At 40.6% G+C, this 20,637-nt stretch overlaps 1 protein-coding gene across 1 annotated transcript in view; it reads right to left on the bottom strand.

Moving 5' to 3' along the window:
• LOC142913276 (putative ATP-dependent DNA helicase HFM1) overlaps positions 1-20,637 on the bottom strand; it is a 46,730-nt gene that overhangs the window by 12,010 nt on the left and 14,083 nt on the right. Inside the window, exons 9-27 of the mRNA XM_076060814.1 lie at positions 19,641-19,817; positions 18,765-18,965; positions 17,216-17,304; positions 16,363-16,406; positions 16,161-16,262; positions 14,836-14,984; positions 13,149-13,243; positions 11,252-11,385; positions 9,668-9,718; positions 8,312-8,389; positions 7,613-7,704; positions 6,356-6,459; positions 5,582-5,629; positions 4,532-4,629; positions 4,288-4,425; positions 4,086-4,171; positions 3,537-3,620; positions 2,066-2,223; positions 1,048-1,151 (exon numbers count right to left, since the gene is read on the bottom strand). Of these exons, the coding sequence (XP_075916929.1) occupies positions 1,048-1,151; positions 2,066-2,223; positions 3,537-3,620; positions 4,086-4,171; positions 4,288-4,425; positions 4,532-4,629; positions 5,582-5,629; positions 6,356-6,459; positions 7,613-7,704; positions 8,312-8,389; positions 9,668-9,718; positions 11,252-11,385; positions 13,149-13,243; positions 14,836-14,984; positions 16,161-16,262; positions 16,363-16,406; positions 17,216-17,304; positions 18,765-18,965; positions 19,641-19,817 (2,032 nt within the window). The remainder of the gene's footprint in view (positions 1-1,047; positions 1,152-2,065; positions 2,224-3,536; positions 3,621-4,085; positions 4,172-4,287; positions 4,426-4,531; positions 4,630-5,581; positions 5,630-6,355; positions 6,460-7,612; positions 7,705-8,311; positions 8,390-9,667; positions 9,719-11,251; positions 11,386-13,148; positions 13,244-14,835; positions 14,985-16,160; positions 16,263-16,362; positions 16,407-17,215; positions 17,305-18,764; positions 18,966-19,640; positions 19,818-20,637) is intronic.

The raw sequence follows: 20,637 nt of genomic DNA, 5'->3' as shown, positions 1-20,637 counted from the left end.
TCTCTCCTCTCATCTCACTCTACTCCCCTCCACATATTCTTCACTCCAGCAACCAAGGTTTTCTGTCAAATTCCCCCTGTAAACCTCGGTTCACTGGGAAGTTGCTAACTCTCGTTTGCTGCCCCCATAATCTGGACCTCCCTCCTCCCAGTCATAAGTTCTGTCGACGCCTTTCTCCTTGTATAAATGCAGCATCAATAGCTTCCTTTTTCCTCTGCCTATGGCCGACTGCCTCTCTAAAAATAATTTTTTGAAAATATGCCTTCTGATTTAAAGCTTTCGTGACTGCAGGGATTCATATTCTTGGTTCTATTCGGTAAAGTCACGTAGAAGGGAAACAATAAATTAATAAAAATATAAAACAATAAAATTCTCACGATGTTTCGACTGCAACACAAGCAATCATCATCTTGCTGTGGTTTTCACACCTGATGATGATTGCTTGTGTTGCAGTCGAAACGTCGTGATAATTTTATAGTTTTATATTTTTATTATTTTATTGTTTCCCTTCTACGTGACTTTACCGAAAGAACCAAGAATATAATATGCCTTCTGTTTGTGTACGGTGTCTTGAGATGCTGTCGCATTTAGATGTCATACGAATCCACATTGTATTGCAACCTTTGATAAATAACAAGTAAAATTGGACGAGAGGCTACATGGATGAAATAAAGTTTGTGTGTAACGTGTGCAAGATTGGCACTTGTTCGGGAATTGACATCTGTGCTCGGGTACCAGTAATTTATTTTTTACCTAGACCTGGTACCAGTATTGAGTTGAAATTTATTCCAGGACACTGCACAGTTTCGTTAGACCTTGCCCAGGGGTTGGCAACCAAAATAACAATAAGAGCCTTTTTTTCGAATTCGGTACAAAACTTGATATTTCAACAGCTGCCATACTTGTGAATACTGTACGTACATACATTACATCATGAAGCAGTCTGTATGAAGCTGAACGCGGCTCCGAAGCTGACTCCTGACCAAGGCTGACTGAGAAATATGTCCTGATGTAGTCTGTGGACAAGGTGGCAACCCTGAGACTTACCATATGTAGAGCTGAGGAGGTAAACGTTGAGCTCGTCACTCTTTTCCGGCCGAACAACTTCAATCTTCTTCATGAAACTCCCTGTTTTCAGCAGCATGTAATCTCTGTGAAGGTCATATCGGTTGTATATGTAGTTTCCGCAACTTACTATTACTGCAGGTGTCTTAATAATTAAATATGTGCGCTATGTTGCACTGACGTTAAAGATTTTTGACATTCAAAACGAGTAGACCAGTTCGACTCGTTGACAAATACGAATACAGAAATACGTAAAAAATTACTAAATTGGAATTACACACAGCAACCATCGCCCCCTACTGGCAACCTTATGCCCAATTGCAGGCCAGGTGCTAAATCTCCTTGTGTCCACAGGGACAGTTGTCACTGGGGGTGCCCATTTAAATGTTTCTGAGACGTGGTGTAAGTCGCTTATTGCGCGTCAAGCGCTCATAGACACCCCAGAGTAAAAGGCCCTATCAAAAACAGGTGATTATTATAAAAAAAAATTCCAGTAACAAGTGCATTTAAAATGTTGTTACATTTGTTTTTAGGAACAATGTTGTTTACATATAGGAAGGAGGCGTAATGCCTGCCTATTTATTTTGTTACATTTACTTCTATATGATGCTAATTATCATGCTCTATTCCTTTATATTGCTGTATGTTCAGGGGCTGAATGCCAATGTCGAGATCTGATAAACCACGAGAGCTTCAGGAGCGAGTTTGTGTCGTTTTTATACTGCTCGGTTGAAGGAGAGCAGAGACCACAGTGGTTTACTGTCTGGTCCATAGTTTGGGTTGCATGGCCACTGATCGCACTGCAGGAGACGTGCGCGTTGGCCTGTTTGATGTTGTGATGTGGTCGATGGTTCACCGGTGTCTTTGAGGTATGTCAAAGCAAGGAGGTGCGATGTCTGGGTCTCTAATTATCAGGCAAAACGATTATTTTGTTCGATTCAACATAGAAAAAAAACACGTGGCCTTGTCACAATTGCTGCGATGTGTAATTTAAGCGCACGTGATGATTTGCCGATGGACGAGGTTGTTGTCGGCGTTGCCCAGTAGTAGCGTGCAGCAGTGGTTGTTTGGAGCTGTGCGGTGAGACTGTAGGTCCGCACAGTTCTTTAGTATCACTGTAATTATCACCTCAGCCACACCTTTGTAGTACCGGTTACCCTGGAAAAAAAGCAACCAGTGTCATTCTGAATTGATGATATGCAAAGCTTACCAAGCCATTAATTTAAATTGAATATTACTAAGGTGAAGATAAACGTTAAATAGTCGATTCCTTCATTTAAAACCTAGTGAAAAAACATTTAACAAATGACAGCAACGGCCACTTGCCCCACTGTTGTCACCACGTCTATACCAAGATACTGGGTGGCATTACAAGTACTCTTTCTTTCTCAAATGAGCATTGAGGTGGTGACCATCTCTCATTTACAACCCCTGAGACAGTGGTGGAAACAATGCGTCTCTATATAACCCATCAAACAATCGCTGTTGACTTCCCCACAAATCGGTGCCTATTTTATCTACCACAGAGGGATGATGGAGTGAGTCAACTCCCAGCTACGACTTGAACTCGCAAACATTCCGATGGCGGGTCGCTCACTCCACTGCTGAGCCACATGGATAGTTTCACAGGTGCAGTATTATCAAAACACTAATTAATGTTTGTCTTCAGACTCATGCTGTTTCGAGTTCCGTATTTTCCCGCATATAACCCGCGGGTTATACCACTTTTTACAAAACAAAACAAGACCCCGTGGGGTATATGCAGATGCGGGCTGTCCCTAAAATATTTTACACGTGTGACATGTCATAACTCGTTTAATTTTTTCACTGCGCAACACTTCCAGTACCTTTGACTAAAGCACTGCTGAATAAACCACTCGCACTAAAATTGCACGCGTTAACATGTTTGAAATGATTCGAATTGCTTGCACAATGAAACGACAATGTTTCAAGTGGGCGCACTTTGTTTAACCGGGGTACATGCGTCTGCGGGTTATATGCGTATGCGGGCTATAGGCGGGGAAATTGAGCCACATAGATGGATGGTTTCACAGGTATTTGGCAAAGTCCTGATTGACGTTTGCCTTTGAAAGCCTGCTGCTTTGAGTACGTTGAAAGTAGCAACGCACTTAAAGGGAAATTGATTTTCACCCGAGCCATGTGACTGTGCATTAGTTTCTAGATTTGAAGCTTTCGTGACTGCAAGGATCCATACTTTTTGGTTCTATTCGGTGAAGTCACGTAGGTAAAAAAATAAAACAGCAAAAATCACAACGTTTCAACCACAACACAAGCGGCCTTCATCAGGTGAAGAAAAAAAAGGCCGCTTGTATTGTTGCCGAAACGTCGTGATTTTTGTTGTTTTATTTTTTACCTTCGTGACTTTACCGAATAGAACCAAAGAGTATGTGCATTAGTTGTTTTTAGCAATGTGAAATCTTTGATTGGAGTCGGGGTTCCGTCTCATGCACCTGCTCCACTCTGACTTGGTACTTGGGCAGATGCTGCACGGCTTCTTTGATCTGGTTCCCAAACGGAGGGTGTCTGTTCACTATCTGCACAACGGAGGAATGCACCGCCAGCAAAACGTCATTCGGTTTTGTTGCAATGTTGTTTACAAACAAGAAATACGCTCATCATTGGCGGGTGTTCCTATTATTAAGGAAGGGTGACGATTGTAATGTGTTTCCCAATTGAGCAATTTGCAAGTTACTTTTTACATTTTGCTAATTTGGACAATCACGCCGGTACACAACGGTCTTCTTGGCATGCCATCATGGGGGTCTGTGACGTCCATTTTGAAGAAGATGGCGTCGAGCATTTTACGGTGAATAAATCCGCAGTATAATTAACCAGAGCGGTCTGCCAGATTCGAACTGCGAGCTTCTGGAACAAGCGCTGCCACTGGGCCAATGTCATTTACGGTGTAGCTACCGTATAATTGTACTGGGAAGTGCGCTAAACACCGGCACAAACATAGGTACATGTTGTGGAGATTAACACTACACCCATTATCTCACCAACTCAATTTCCCGTCCATGAGTGTTTGCAATTTTCTCAAAAGATGTCAATCCAGCGTTGACCAGTGCGCTGGACATTGAGAAGCCTACAGCAGAAACACTGAGGTTAAGTAATGTTTAATTGAAGGGTCTTCTGAAAAGAATGCGTGGTTGTAAATAATTTGTATGTGTTGCTCTTATACCTGAAAGAGATTATAATTACCGATTTTTTCAAGTTGTTTCAAAACGGAAGGTGAATTTTCCCAAAGCTTTGCATGAAAACATTTAGCGAGGTGGACAGCATTCAGCACGGCCTGGAAATTATTCTGCTTATCCTTTTGCTGCAAAAATTCGGCAAGACCTACAACCACAAAACGGAGATATAACGGATGTAAATACTGTCATGCATTTAAACGTTAACTTCAGAAACAATGTACATTCGTTTAAATAGTGCAGTTTAAACTTACATTTTGTAAGACGGATTCCAGTCCTGAAGATTTTGGCAGTGTCCTGCATCAATGCAAAATCTTGCACCAGTACACATCCCAGCTGAGCTTGAATGAGACTACAAACAACGCGTCATTTCAATTATATTCTTAGCTCTTTTGGTAAAGTCACGTTGAAGGGAAACAATAAAATAATAATAATATATATAAAACAATGTTTTATATTCTTAGCTCTTTCGGTAAAGTCACGTTGAAGGGGAACAATAAAATAATAATATATATAAAACAATGTTTTATATTCTTAGCTCTTTCGGTAAAGTCACGTTGAAGGGGAACAATAAAATAATAATATATATAAAACAATGTTTTATAATCTTAGCTCTTTCGGTAAAGTCACGTTGAAGGGGAACAATTAAATAATAATAATATATAAAGCATTGTTTTATATTCTTAGCTCTTTCGGTAAAGTCACGTTGAAGGGGAACAATAAAATAATATATATAAAACAATGTTTTATATTCTTAGCTCTTTCGGTAAAGTCACGTTGAAGGGAAACAATAAAACAATAAAATACATATAAAACAATAAACATTCTCACGACGTTTCGACCATAACACAAACGGTCGTCATTAGGTGTGTCGGTTTGTAAATGAGTGTCAATACAAACCTACACACCTGATGACGACCGTTTGTGTTATGGTCGAAACGTCGTGAGAATTTGTATTGTTTATATATATTTTATTGTTTCCCTTCAACGTGACTTTACCGAAAGAGCTAAAAATATGAATTACTGCAGTCACGAAAGCTTTAAATCAAAATCATTTCAATTGTGTAGCAAAAGCTTAATTATCCACTTGAACAAACTGTTTTTGCAATATAGATGCAGTTTCGAGTGTTAAAATGAGTGTCATCTGTATGGTGATATCAAATGGATAATAATCTGCAAATGTGTAGAATATTAAAACCCTAAACACGAAGTTGCGTTGCTAACTATAAAGAAAGTTCATAACCAACTCCAAATGTACGTATGTGTCATCTTAACAGGAGCATTGAAATCATAGCTGTACTTACCAGTTTATTTTCATTTCACTGGTTTTTATTTTACCGGATATTGGAAATCTGAAATGACAGAAGCATTCAGATTCACTCATAATGGTTTGTCCAAATAACTAATACACACTGAATATACAATATACACTTAAAATGTGCTAATACAGACTTAAACCCCATTCGTTTATCCATACAATATTTTTAAATACGTAATACATTCACAACTACTATTGTCTCAAATATGTAAATGTTTTCACACTTGATGTTTCACTATCCGAGAAACCTTTTAAATTAGATAATTAGAATCAAAATTTTAGACCGATAAAAAATTTGATATGAAACTTTCAAGATTATTCCAGTGTAGGTTCTGGATTTTTATTCCAAAAAATGTAATGACATTAACACAGGATCTTAAAAAAAATACCTAACATTCTTCAAACTGGCCAAATATACCATGTAAAATTGCAATTAATTGTAATGTAACTTTACCAATACACAGTATGCATAATTGTATATTTACATATGGCAATTCACCTACATTGGTTTAAACAAAAGTGACTGCTGATGAGACACGGAATGTCAAAACCAGTCCAGAGTTTGGTTGTGTGATACCAAGTCTGCTGAAATGATGCACTCCCATAATTCCACGTGGTTGATAGGATGTGTAAAATATATAGATTATTTTATGTGGATGGACAGATATGTGAAGGAGGCATATTGTACGCTTATTATTTTTTTCTTCCATTTTTTACGACGATGCTAATGGTTATTTGGTGACGTGTCACTGATTGTTACCGTATCGTGTGCTTTTTGGCCAAGTTCAATGTGTTCAGGGTTTTCTTCTCATTAACGCGGAGCGTGATGTCTTTATACTCTCGACAGCTTGAGATAAGAGTCACCTGTAAAGAAGGTCAAAGATCAAGATGTCATCATCATGGCCAAAATCATTGATGCTACTACTACACAGAATTAAAAAGAATTCCACCCTCCGTCAGAATCCCGCAGCTGCTGCACAATAGACACACGGTGAGCTCCCAAATCTGCCCTGACACTAAACCCACATCCATTACGGGAACAAATCGGTATTTAACGGCAATTACAAACCTCCAAAACGTTTACAATACAAGGTGTCCTAAACCGAAAATGTGTTCAAAGAGATCAGGAGCAAAATGTATCAATTCAGCTAATTGCTAATCGCAAAAATACTCTCTTGTAAAATACACGCGGGAGTTATAACCTGGTGGCTCAACTAGTGTAAGTGAGTGGCTCACAGACGGCAGGCTCCAAGTTCAAATACTGCTGGTGAGTTGACTCAACCCACCTTCCCTCCGAGTTTGATAACATGAGCAGCACTCTGTTAGTAAGTCAACGGTGGTTGCGCTGCAGAGAGACCCCTGTCATAGGATTGTGGATTCTCCACGATAGTCTCAGGGCTGTCAACGGTAGATGGATAACCTCAGTGCTTATTTGGGCAGGAAATCACTTTGACTTGGTTCTGAATGCCGCTGTACAATGCATTGATTATGTCTTAAAACGTAGGTGTTAGTTGAACCTTGTGCCAGATGCACACCGATTGATAGAATTGTCAGCAACGATGTATGCAGTAATAAACTAAAAGTCTGTCTTTGTAAGTAAAACTAAAATGAGACGGTATCCTTACTCCAATAAGGTGCACTGTATAGATACAAACGATGATGATCGCCAAACATGGCTAAAAACTGCTCAATTATCTGCACAATTGTAAGTCCGCTTATTAATTTGTTTCTTACAAAATAATTCACGGCCTATTGTCAAACATCCAAAATGATAATTTACAGCCGCTTGTCAAATCCGCTGCTGTGAGTCGTTGTGGTTGTTTGCTATGTGCCACATAAACACACATATCCTTATCTGTTAACATCATTACAGTCACCACCTGTAATGCGTTGTCACGAACCCTTTCAGGGGTCTCGACCGTCTGCTAAGTAAGGGGACATTGCCGCAGCAAGCCTTGTTAACGTAAGTTGATGGTGATGTGGAACAATGAGAAACCAACCCTGTGACCTCACTTACCAGGTCTTGCACGGCTTCCGAGCCCTGTATTGTGCCAAACAGCTTGATGGTATCAAATGCCACGTAGTAGTAAGCCATCAATCTACCAACATCTGGACAATATCAAACCATTTTTTGTTAAAATAGCAAAACACATGAAAGCAAAGGCAAAGGAGGTCCCATGATATGTTAAAATAAACTGTAATTAAATGCCAGGGTGCTGGTGGCGGCTATACATCGTGCCTGTAATGCAGGGTTGTTGGATCAAACACAAATTGGTAAAACTCCCTTCCCAAGGTTGCCAAGATCGCCATATTCTCGGCTTGCCAGGGGTATGGCGGGAGAGCAAATTCATTATATCCGTACGCACGGATATTGAGTTACCACCCCTTGCACAGGTGGGGGTTTTTCCATGCACAGACACTCATCAATTAATGGAGTTGGCGACACATCCCAAAATAAGCAGCTCCAAGGCTCGGGCAATAGTTGGCGAAGGTTCTCACTGCCCCCCATTCTTGTCTGGGGGTCCCCCCCCCACCGTGCCTCCGTTAGGAACCTGCGCACGTGACAAATTCTACAGCACGTTCTGAAATGCCGATTTGCATTGACGACTGGACGCTACACACAACATGAAAATGCGAAATGACATTATGTTTTTTCGTCACAAATACAGCGAACAAACACGTCATGATATGCTGTTTCAGCAGAAGGATTATTTACCTGTTGGCTTAATATCCCCATTCTGCATACAAATTAGCTTGTAAGCTGCCAGCGAGTTCAAACTCTCTAAGCATAGTTCTGAAATAAATAATGCAAAAGAAACATGAACGTCGTTGTGGACAAGACAACAAATTAACTAAGCAGGTATTATGCCTTCCCATATTTGTCTCTCCACTAAAATCAAAAATCTGCTTGAAACATTCATAGCTAACAGAGTAGATCATTGCCTATTCATGTCTGGCAGGTCACGAGTATTGCTTCAAACAAGCCTGACTGCTTATACATTGAATGTCGAAACCGGTCCAGATTGTTTGTTGCTGCTGAAAATATTCACTCCCAGAAGGCCGTGTGGCTGATTGGATATGTTAAAAAACAATGATTCTACTTTTTATGCGGAGAGACAGCTATGGGAAGAAGGCATATTGTCAGCTTAATTATTTTGACATAACGATCGTTAAATCAATACAATTAAAGAAAAATCAATGCGTCTCATACTCATTGGTTCTTTCGGTGAAGTCACGTAGGCAGAAAAATTTAATTAAACTGACAAATAATAAATCACGAAGTTTCGATCGCAACACAACAAGCGGTCGCCCTCAGGTGGAAAAAAATCCTCCATCAGTGAAACAGCTGAACCAGCGAGAGAGCTGCGAGAGAGCTCATCTGATTGGTTCTTTCGGCAAAGTCACCACGTAGAATGGAAATACAATAACAAAAATAAAACATAATACAATAAAATTCTTGCGACGTTTCGGCCACAACACAAGTAGCCTTCCTGAGTCACGAAAGCTCTCTCGCTGGTTCAGCTGTTCACACTGCTGAATTATTATTTTTTACGCCCGAGGACGACCGCTTGTTGTGTTGCGATCGAAACGTCGTGATATTTATGATGTTTTGTTTTATTTTATTTTGTCTACTGAGTCTGGATTCCTGCAGTCACGAAAGCTTCAAATCAACGTTTAATTTGTCTCAATTTTAAATCATTGAAAATCATGCTGCTTGTAGTGGAAACACAAGGAACAACTTGAATTGACCAACTGGCTCTTTCAGAGGCTGCGTATATGGGTTTTATTCTCAGTGTTTCATCTTCTAACAAGTAGACAGGTTTCTTGAATTGAGCAAGGTTGTAAGAGCTTGAGAAGTGAGACCGTGGGAGGGAATTCACAAGGACTGGAAAGCATCAGTACCAGGGGGAAGAATCAAAGACAGAAGTGTGTTGACCTGTCGCGTGGTGGCTGAAGACAGTAACGTACGAAAAACACAAGCAAACAGTTGTATTTCTCTCAGTTTCAAATTGTCTACTATTATTCCAGTAAAATTACAGTTTGATGTTAGATTATGTTAATATCACTATACCTTGCAGAAGTTGCTTCTCAATGTCCTCTTTGTTCAGACCAGCGGCAAATTCTGTATCAGTGATTCGTACAGAGTACATTTATTTTTCAGTATGCTGCCTTTTTATGCATCGCTTGAGATGTACTTAAAATGGCTTTAACAGTTGAATATCTTGTCATAGTCAAAGTCAAAACTACGTAAACACTTGATGTCAATGAACAAACTCTAAATTGTCAGAATGTTTAATATTCACTCCTTACAAATATACCGTAATTGTGTCCTTTGTACTTAAGAACATTCAAACGTGTTATTTCCTCCAGTCAGCTCATAATATTTTTGAAAGCCCCAAACGTGAAATGTAATTACAGCTAAAATTACTGTTTTATATTACAATAGCTGATCTATGCAAAGGCATAATGGCTCAAAATACCCAAAGATGGTTTCACACAATGTTTTAGTGCATTGGTTCAACACAAGCAAAACTGTGGACCGGTTTTGCAATTCAGTGTCAAGTCAGGATTGTGTGAGCCAATGCAGGTGAACTGCCAGATCCATAATATAGTTTTTTTGGGTGAGATCGCGTAAATATAGAAATGTTGTGTCGTTAAAACCCGCCACCACCCGACACAGTCAACTAGTAAGGGTTGCCACGTAAACAGAACGTGCCAATTCATCACTAGTACAGCACTAGTGTGTAGTGTATAGTGTAGTGTATAGTAGTGTATAGTGTAGTGTATAGTAGTATATAGTGTAGTGTATAGTGTAGTGTATAGTGTAGTGTGTAGTGTGTAGTGTAGTGTATAGTGTAGTGTATAGTGTAGTGTATAGTAGTATATACTGTAGTGTATAGTGTAGTGTATAGTAGTGTAGTGTATAGTAGTGTATAGTAGTGCAGTGTATAGTGTAGTGTATAGTGTAGTGTATAATGTAGTATATAGTGTAGTGTATAGTGTAGTGTATAGTGTAGTGTATAGTAGTGTAGTGTATAGTAGTGTATAGTGTAGTGTATAGTAGTGTATAGTGTAGTGCATAGTGTAGTATATAATGTAGTGTATAGTGTAGTATACTAGTACAGCACACCGATGTGTTGCAGAGCCACAACATTTACAAACTGAGTACGACTTTTCGCCAGTAATTACAACTAGCTTCATCAGGGTGGTGGTGGGTTTATCAACACATTTATATACAGTATTAAAACAACTATTATGGATGATATTGGTCCCGAAAGCCTACGTGTTAAACGAACTGCCAGGTGTTTACAGGCAAGGGCCCTCTCTGTCTGATATGGGTCTTCGCTCAACACAAACCTACATAATGTACATCACGTTATTTTGTGTTTCATTCGAAAATTAATAGGACACGCATGTATATACATCCTTCCAAAATACCTACACGACTCAAGAACACATGTATGTTCTTGATAATTTTCTGAAATAAATGCTCGAATAGGTAACTCAACCTTTTCCAATACACCTACTCATGTTTATTGTTATTCCTTTTATATGCATCATTGTAACCTAGTGATTATACTATCGCACACATTGCGATAGTATAATCACGCGAATATTGTACGTTTTAATTTTGAATTGTAAATGCATTTCTTACTGTAATACTTTGGGTTTTTGAGTGCCCGAATGTACAGGAATGTGGATCGGATCCAATCCAATGCCACGTTGACATCTGTGATCGTGTGCAGTACAATCTCCGCATTGAGGTGCTCTGTTAAATTCATGTGCAAACTGCAGGAGACCGAAGGTGTTCACAAATTCACGGTAGCTACTTTATAGCAATGGGAACATGAAAGTTGCAGAGGGGAAGCTGATTGATGGAAATTCACAAAATGTAGGAAAAAAAACACATCATTCTGAACGTATCTTGAAATAAATTGAGAAAGTTTTCATTACAGCGTGAAATTGTGAAGATCATGAACAAGATAGTATAATACAAAATAAATGTTTATTTTGATGTGGTACTTCTCCTCAAAAGAACCAACGTGCTATTACATGTGACAATGTCAACATTTAATACTTTGCACTAAGTAATTGGTCTAGTGTTCCAAAGAAATAGTATGGGCGTCAGTTTTCAATCGTGACTTAATAACATCGACAATGCCCAAAATCACGAATATGGCTGGGGAGGGCATTCCACAGATGGGGAACCACACAGCAGAAGGCCCAATCGCCCTTGGAGTGCTGTCTCATCTTTGGGATGCAGAGAGGACTGGAATCCATGAAATGTAGATTGTGAGATAGAATACTGGGATTCAAAAAGTCCCAAAGGTAGGTGGGTGCTTTATAGGCCAGTAACACAATCTCAGAGTCGACTCTGAGATTCACCAAGAGCCAAAGTAGAGATTCCAGAACATGTGTGATATATTCGGATGGAGCGGTTATAGGCAGAAGTCAGGCAAGCTGCGTTGTGAAAACATTTCAGCCTATTATACTCTTTGGTTCTATTCGGTAAAGTCACGTAGGTAAAAAATCAAACAACAAAAAATCACGACGTTTCGGCCACAACACAAGCATCCTTCATCAGGTGAAGGGATCAGGCTGTCTCGAGGACAGCGCTGAAGTGAAACACAGCCACGCTCAGACCGCGACCTTTAAGCGTGGCTGTGTTCCACTTCAGCGCTGTCCTCGAGACAGCCTGATCCCTTCACCTGATGAAGGCTGCTTGTGTTGTGGCCGAAACGTCGTGATTTTTGTTGTTTTATTTTTTAGCTACGTGACTTTACCGAATAGAACCGAAGAGTATGGATCCTTGCAGTCACGAAAGCTTCAAATCTAGAATTTCAGCCTATTGAGAACTCTTGCAGGAGGCATGCCGAACAAGATGGCATGGCAATAATCGACAAGAGAGAAGAGACGCATTATCCAAATTATCTGCATAATAGTTTGACAAGCATGATGTCGTGCTGACAATACTTTGAAGGTGAAAAAAATCACTTCTGAATTTCACATTTCACTTTTCACTTTTCAAATAGGCCTCAAACTTCGGAGCAGGGTCACAGAAGCCACCAACGTTGTGTCTGTTACTGTGGGTGATGAGCTGAAGTTGAGTGCACGGAGCCGAGAAGCATAACCTCTGTGTTGTCACAGCATTTTTATGCATCAAAGACTTAAGGCGGAGGAGTCACTGGGGCCAAGATATCGGGGTAATGAGAGGGGAGGGAAGAGAGGGAGAAAGCATGAACAAGAAGAAGCAGCGTCTGTTTTTGATGACGTTTGAGGCATCAAAGCTATGAAGAAAAATAAGTAAGCTTGGGCAGGACATGTCACGAGTAGGAATGATGACCAGTGCTCAAAACTAACGATGGAGTGGTAGCCAAGGTAATGGAACACGTGGATTGTTGTATCACTGGACTGTGAAGGATGTTTACGGCTAAGAAGGCCTTCAGCGGGCAGTGTATGCCGATGCTGACTTTATACATAACGTTCACAAATATGTACATGTTCATGCCCAATATATACATATAATAACAAAACTGCCGTTAGTGTCCTACCTGCTTTCTAGTTTCTGGGTCCCACTTAGCATTTGTTCATATTTTTCTTTCAATTCATTTCTTGTCAATATCACCGCAGTGGCTGAAACATCAAACTGTAAACGATATCACGTATATTCTTAGTTTTTTCGGTAAAGTCACGTTGAAGAGAAACAACAGAATAACAAAATATATATAAAACAATAAAAATTCTCACGACGTTTCGACCATAACTCAAACGGTCATCATCAGGTGTGTGATGATGACCGTTTGAGTTATGGTCGAAACGTCGTGAGACTTTTTATTGTTTTATATATATTTTGTTATTCTGTTGTTTCTCTTCAACGTGACTTTACCGAAAAAACTAAGAATATGAATTACTGCAGTCACGAAAGCTTTAAATCAAGATATCACGTATGTTACTTCACATAAAAATAGATAAATAGCCATACTAATAATGAGCTAAATGCAGGAAAATCTTTAATGAGTCTCAGGAAATGCAGATGGATCCTTCATTGAAATATTTGCCTGATTTATTTGGATATGTTTTGTGTTTGGGAGGAAACGAAACTTCCTGGGGGAAACACAGGTTCACACATATGGGTTCATAACCAACTTTCTGTACTGCCATCTCTAGTGGGTATGACACACAAATATGCACAATCCACAAACCTTTCGGTAAAGTCAAACAAACAATATATATTGTTTCCCTTCAACGTGACTTTACCAAAAGAGCTAAGAATATGAATTACTGCAGTCACGAAAGCTTTAAATTAAAAAAAAATCCACAAACCCTTGCTACCACAGGTATATACTACTACAAAATACAAAGATCCCCCGTAGAGCCTTAACTGGCTGTTGGGGCGAGTGCCGTTAGCGAACACCTATGAAGGCAAGCACGGCACACGAGGGGGTGGGTGGCCAGCACCAGGTCCGGTTAAGATAATCGTCACTCGGGCTTTATAACGCAGCGCGCTCACCGCTACACTACCGCTCCCCACTTCCAGCATGGCGACACGCGTCTATGATCTATTACTTGTGCTTGTTAGCCTATTGGAATTGACGCTTTGCTATTTTGCTAAATAAAAGCACATGTATATGTTTTAACAAATGGTGAACATGCTATGACACATTCATAATTGAGCAAGAATAGTGCAACAGTTCACTTCATCCTGCAGCAGCAGCAGCCAGGTGGCTCAGAGGTAGAGCGGCCATCTTGCAATGGGAAGGTTGTGAGCGGCCATCTTGCAATCGGAAGGCCGCTCTACCTCTGCAGCAACAGCAGCAGCCAGGTGGCTCAGAGGTAGAGCGGCCATCTTGCAATGGGAAGGTTGTGAGTTCAACTCACGGTTAGAGGTCGACTCAGCCCATCATCCCTCTTTTGGTCGATAAAATAAATATCACTTTGTGAAAAAGTCAACATTGGTTGTCCTTTGGAAAGACTCTCCCATTCCATTGGAATTAAGGAGGTCCACCCCTGGCTTAGGGCTGTATATAGTAGATGGGCACCAACATCAATGCACAAATAAGCAAGAAATCTTTACCTCTTCAAAATAGATGCTATATTGTCCACATGATGGGTTTCAAGAGATGGGATCCAATAAACTAGAATACATTTGTGCACAATGCATTTAAGTTTTGAAAACGGATATTTAGTTCCGAAAAGTAAGGATGTATGAACCAATATAGTCAGAATATGTGCATCTACCTGTGGTCTTCCTGCCCTGCCAATCATCTGTAGAATATCTGTTTCCCCATATTCCTGCACCATGCCTCCCCCAGTGTAGTGCATGGTAGATTTGACAATGACCAGGTGTGCAGGAAGGTTTACACCCATAGCCAGTGTACTTGTAGAGACTGCAGACAAATCAAATAAAAACATTCGGTATTTGCACCATTCTTTTATCACAAGGCAATCACGAAAAAAAGCGCTGTGTGTGCACATATTCTGCAGAAGTTTCGCAGTAGGGGCAATGTTGCTATATGCTCCATAATATACGTTTTTGGGTTAGATATATATATAAATGTGTCGTTGAAACCCGCCACCACCCACCACAGCCAACTCGTAAGGGTTGTCACGTAAACAGAACGTGACCAATTCGTCACTAGTACAGCACTAGTGTAACGTGTAGTGTAGTGTGTAGTGTAGTGTATAGTAGTGTATAATGTAGTGTAGTGTATAGTAGTGTAGTGTATAATGTAGTGTATAGTGTAGTGTATAGTAGTGTAGTGTATAATGTAGTGTATAGTGTAGTGTACTAGTACAGCACACCGGTTGTGTGTTGGAGAGCCAAGCCACAGCATTTACAAACTGAGTACGACGTTTCACCAGTAATTACAACTAGCTTCATCAGGCGACAGCCATATTGCTATATGCTTCCTGATTGGATATTTTGTGGGAACATTTTCAAATCTGGACCTCGACACCAGCACACAACAGCCTACTCTCTTCAAATCATGCCACGGGATAATTAATGTCCACTCTTAAGCAGATGGCACAAAGTATGCTATGATTCATACGCTTGCAGTATTAACCATAACGGATTGCCACATTCCAAATGCGAACCTGTGTAACCTCTGTAACGATCGTCAAGCGCGCTGCCGCCCCAATGCGCAAAACATAGCGTAAGTAACTCGGTGAAGTTAATAAGTCATCATAAAAATATTGAACTCTACAAATTACTGTCATCATGTATCTGGCAGCAAATGTATCACATGCGGTTGGTCACAAGGCAGCTGTTAGTAACCACAATTTCAGCGGCATTGGTGCAACACACAAGCAGAACCCTGGATCAGTTTCAACGTTCAGTGTCTCAGCACCAGTCAGGTTTGCTTGAACCATTGATGGTGAACTGCCAGATGCTTACAGGCAAGGATACTCTGTTAGATATCAGTATGGGTTTGTAATCTTGAAATATGCACACATAACAGCCCCTACTAATTTCACAAAGCCACATGCAAACCTGATGCATGGACACATATATCAATTTACAATCTCTCCATGAACAAATAATATGCTCATATTTTACGTACACAGTACTGGCAGTTCTCCTTGCAAGAAAGCATCTTCAATGTTTCTTCTATCAGACGTTTCCATCCCTGCATGATGGTATGCAATTCCTTTCATCAGCAAATCTACAACAATAATAAAACAAATTACGCGAATGTGAATTTGATATTTTGATGCAATTATTTTAAATCATCGTTAAAAACAGTGAGGGCTTTACAAGCTTACCTCTCAACTTGATATCCTTTAGGCAAGAAGCATGCTTCTGCAGTCTGAAATTACAATAAATGACCAGTATATATGGTATAGTGGTGAGCACGCTAGACTTGTAATCAATTCCACCTTCGAGCGCGATCTTTTAAACCCCCCCCCCCCCACACTGCCCCTGTCCACCGAGCAGTGTATAAATACATAAATTGGTAGGTCGCACGTAGTGGGGTAAAGTGTGGGTACGCCTGCCTCTTCCAACACGTCTGGTCAATGTGAAAGAGTAGACCAATATCCCTCTAGAGTAGTGCTTCTCAGCATTTTTATTCCACGGCACAAACTTTTGAGCTTACTCCATCTTCACAGCACACTGAACAAAAAATATCAGTTGGCTTTTCATCCAGCAGTGGATTGATCATGGCTGATGATGATGTGTCTGCACGCTCATCTCTCTCTCAAGTGATATATTACTACGGACGGACTTGGTGCCATAGTGTAAGTATGGAATTTTCACAATCACATGTGTCAATCTCCCCTTGATCACCTTGTTCCCTGGGCCTTAGATGCATTATGATCAGGCCCAGATTAAACTTATGAGGGGCCTAAGGCAAATAAGAGCGAAGGGCCTCGGTACGTATTTCATATTGCAAAATAAATTATGAAGTCAGTTTAACACGTAGGCTTTCGCGACCAACATCATCGTGGATATTGGAGTCATTCAACATATTTTTTCTCTCAAGCGGAGGTTAACACCAGCAGTGGCTCGAACAAGGAACTTGAGGACGGCACCTTGACCGTTACTTTTACACCAATATCTTAATCACAGAACATTTGCGAAACACGAATATGTCTAGAGCCCAATTCCCACGCCTACCTCTGCCTGTGCTGGAAATCAATCATGAATTTAGCATCTTTAGCCAGTGTGGCTGCAGCCAGCTGAACACTTCTTCTCGTCGCACAGAACTGTAAAAGAATAACCACAAGGTGCCTTCAATGCACGCTATTAAAAAGTATGCCTGCTTCCAAAGGAATACACGTGAAATATCTAAGGCCTAAACCATTTTAATATTTATATATGTGCGCTTGACTAGGTGTGATATTCATTGTATAAATGCATACTTTTATAACGTTTTGTGTGCGCAAACGTATATGTGTATGGCCTCTACAGGTGCTCGCTAAATGTTTCTTGCCCAGACAGCGCGAGGCCGTCACCGCCACGGACGTGGTCTACGCCCTCAAGCGCCAGGGCCGCACTCTCTACGGCTTCATCTCTCGCGCACTCAACCAACCCAAAGGCTCTCTTCAGAGCCACCCACCTCTTCTAAACGGCTTGCGCGCCAGCGTTACCAAACCGTCCACGAAAGAAACACTTTCTAAATGGAGCACACAATTCTGGCTTAGCAATCATTGGAAGGATTTGATAAACCATTTCAGGTCTTAATTGATTGTTCACGCTTACGGTGGCTTTCAGACAGCATACATTAATTTTTCGTCTCCCCCCTCCTCTTTTCAGAACATAGATGGACTCGTCCTTCTAAATAAACTGCCAAATCGCTGCACGTGGCGCTGACGTTTTTTTTATAAATAAAAACACCGTTCAAAAATAAATTAATTAATGCGAACCGACACTTCTTTCAAATGTTTCTTGCCGTTGCTTTTCACACCTGATGACGACCGTTTGTGTTATGGTCGTGAGAATTTTTATTGTTATATATATTTTATTATTTTATTGTTTCCCTTCAACGTGACTTTACCGAAAGAGCTAAGAATAATCATGTTTTTCTTGTTCATGTTTTTGTTTGTTGCAGTTGCACCCGATTCAAGAGCCGGATGGCTCACAGGGCTCTACACCAAATAAATGAAACTGAGAAAACTGAAAGTGAGTCTTGTAAAGACTAAACAGGGGATATTGCCGTTGTGTGATTGTATATGCATGGTTATAGATATTCAAGTGGGGAGTGGTGGTTAGTGAACCGTGCTACAAACCCTGTTACCCGAGTTCGATTCCCGCTCATGATCAAAAGCGACGGTGAATATTTCAACCAATTCTGGGGCTTCCTTAGGTCTACTCAGCCTCAAATGAGTACCTGCTGTGATACTGAAACATCAGCATTGGGGAAACAAAGGCGGTCCGGCGTGGTGCTGCCCACCTACCCCCTCGTGTGCTCATGATGGTCTTCATAAGTGCTCGCTTACCAGCACTTCCACCAGCACTTCCCCCAAAAGTCTGTTAAGGCTACACATGAGATTTTTGTCCACATGGCATTTCCTGTTTGCTATGTATGTGTCAATGGAGGCCATATACACCTTAACATATTCCATATTTAAGGGCTATGCATGCAAAATATTTAAATTTAAAAAAATATGCAATTAAACTAATCATGCCATTTTGACTTGGAACAACAAATAAGACATGTACTCACAATGAGCGTTGGCTTTTGCTCAGAATATGTTTGTATAATTTTTGCGAGCTTGTAGTTGAGTATCAAGTCAAATTTAAAGGCAGTCTGTAGACGATAGAAAGGAAATCCCAACACGATTTTGCGGAGTTTCACAGGCCGATGCTTTTCATCCAATTTTACAAAGATTGCCGTTCCATCCCTATCAGACAACCACTCGGCAACCTAGAAAGAGAAAGGTGGATGCCTCAGCAATATTTGTAGAGGATATACAAATATTAATTTAAATGCATTGAGAGGTATTCATACCTCTCCATATTTTATATATATAAGTCAAAAAGAATGTCTGGGCATTTGCCCACGTGCAACTTGATTAAGATGACACAAATTCCTTTTAACAGTGGATGTTACAAATTAAATGCAACTAGTTTATAGTAGACGTGAAGGTTATTTTTTTTACTCAAATGAGCATTGAGGCGGTGCTCATATCCTGTTTACAGCCCTGAGCCAGCGGTGGACATTCTACATTCTTATAACGGGGGAGAGTCTATCCGTAGAACCAATATTGACTCCCCCACAAAGTGATACTGATTTTAATGACCCCCGAAGGACCATGGAACGAGTTAGCACCCCCAACGAGGACTTTAACTCGCAGCCTTCTGATTGCGAGCCGCTCGCTCTACCACTGAGCCACCTGGCTATTAATCAATGTTATAGCAATATATACTCTTTGGTTCTTTCGCTCAAGTCACATAGGTATAAAATAAATACAAATTATATATACGTGACTTCACCGAAATAACCCAAGTGTATGGATTTCTGCAGTCACGAAAGCTTCAAATCAAGATTGTAGCGATACAGTATATGTTTAAACAATGTATAATAAGTATGCCAACTCACATCTTCTATATTGGGAATGGTGGCTGACAGGGCGATGATCCGTACTCCCGCACAGGTATGCAGCGGTTGAAGCGCATCCTTTGTGGAGGTTGGAGGGACAAGGTTATAAAGCGTCTTCATTCTGCTGACCACAGCCTCCAAGGTGGCACCACGTGACTCATCCCCTACTGTGTGTACCTGCACCATGACCCACAGCATAACACGACGCAACTTCCATGATTTTTTTTTATCGAAGTATCCCACGATCTTGTCTCAGGTTCTTTTCCTTGAGTTGTCCAAACTCGTGGAGACCATTACAATGCCTGTATCGGCAATTGGCCCTTCCCCATCCTGCAAGCATGAACCACCCTGAAGTACTGAGCTGTCGTGTACTCTTCCAGACTTCTGCATTGCTTACAGTATTCTGTCTTGCCACGAAATTCCCAACATCTCAGACACCTGGGCACAAATGCCAGCAACTTCTTTATAAGTTGTTTGAATGGGTCCAACTTTATGATCGAAAAATTAACACATGGTACTCCCACTTCAATTCGATGACCATATATTCAAATTAGGTACTGTAACCGTATGCATGCAATCCTCGGTTTACCTGCTTTTGTGGTACGTCATTTTGGAATAACGCGCGCGTTGTATTTAGACTTTATATTGACATACGCTAGGCAATTTTCGGAATATCGTCATCCGCAACACGAGATGCGCCACCCTAGCCTGGCACCGCGACCCAACGGCGTTGCCAGCAACCAGTGCGGTACGATAACTCGTGCGCTATACTTGTACGGCATTCACTAACTCTAAGTCTGTCTCCCTCCTCGCCTCCATCCATCCCCTCCGCAACGCAACTCCGGCGTCTTAACAAGCAATACCGGATTTCTTTATTTTATAGGAAGTAAATTAGAGTTTACGTGATTTTCTTTTTAATGTAAAGTATTATATTGTGGGTACATGTATTGTATTGATATAGGCTGGGATAATAAAAGCGATTACGTCAGCGAGTGCG

Source organism: Petromyzon marinus, unplaced genomic scaffold (assembly GCF_048934315.1).
Source record: "Petromyzon marinus isolate PM22_M1 ecotype Great Lakes invasive population unplaced genomic scaffold, UKy_Petmar_22M1.pri1.0 PM_G_Scaffold_24, whole genome shotgun sequence".
In the NCBI taxonomy this organism is placed as follows: Eukaryota; Metazoa; Chordata; class Hyperoartia; order Petromyzontiformes; family Petromyzontidae; genus Petromyzon; species Petromyzon marinus.
The sequence above is the reverse complement of the archived record's forward strand: the minus strand, read 5'-3'. Positions and strand labels throughout refer to the sequence as shown.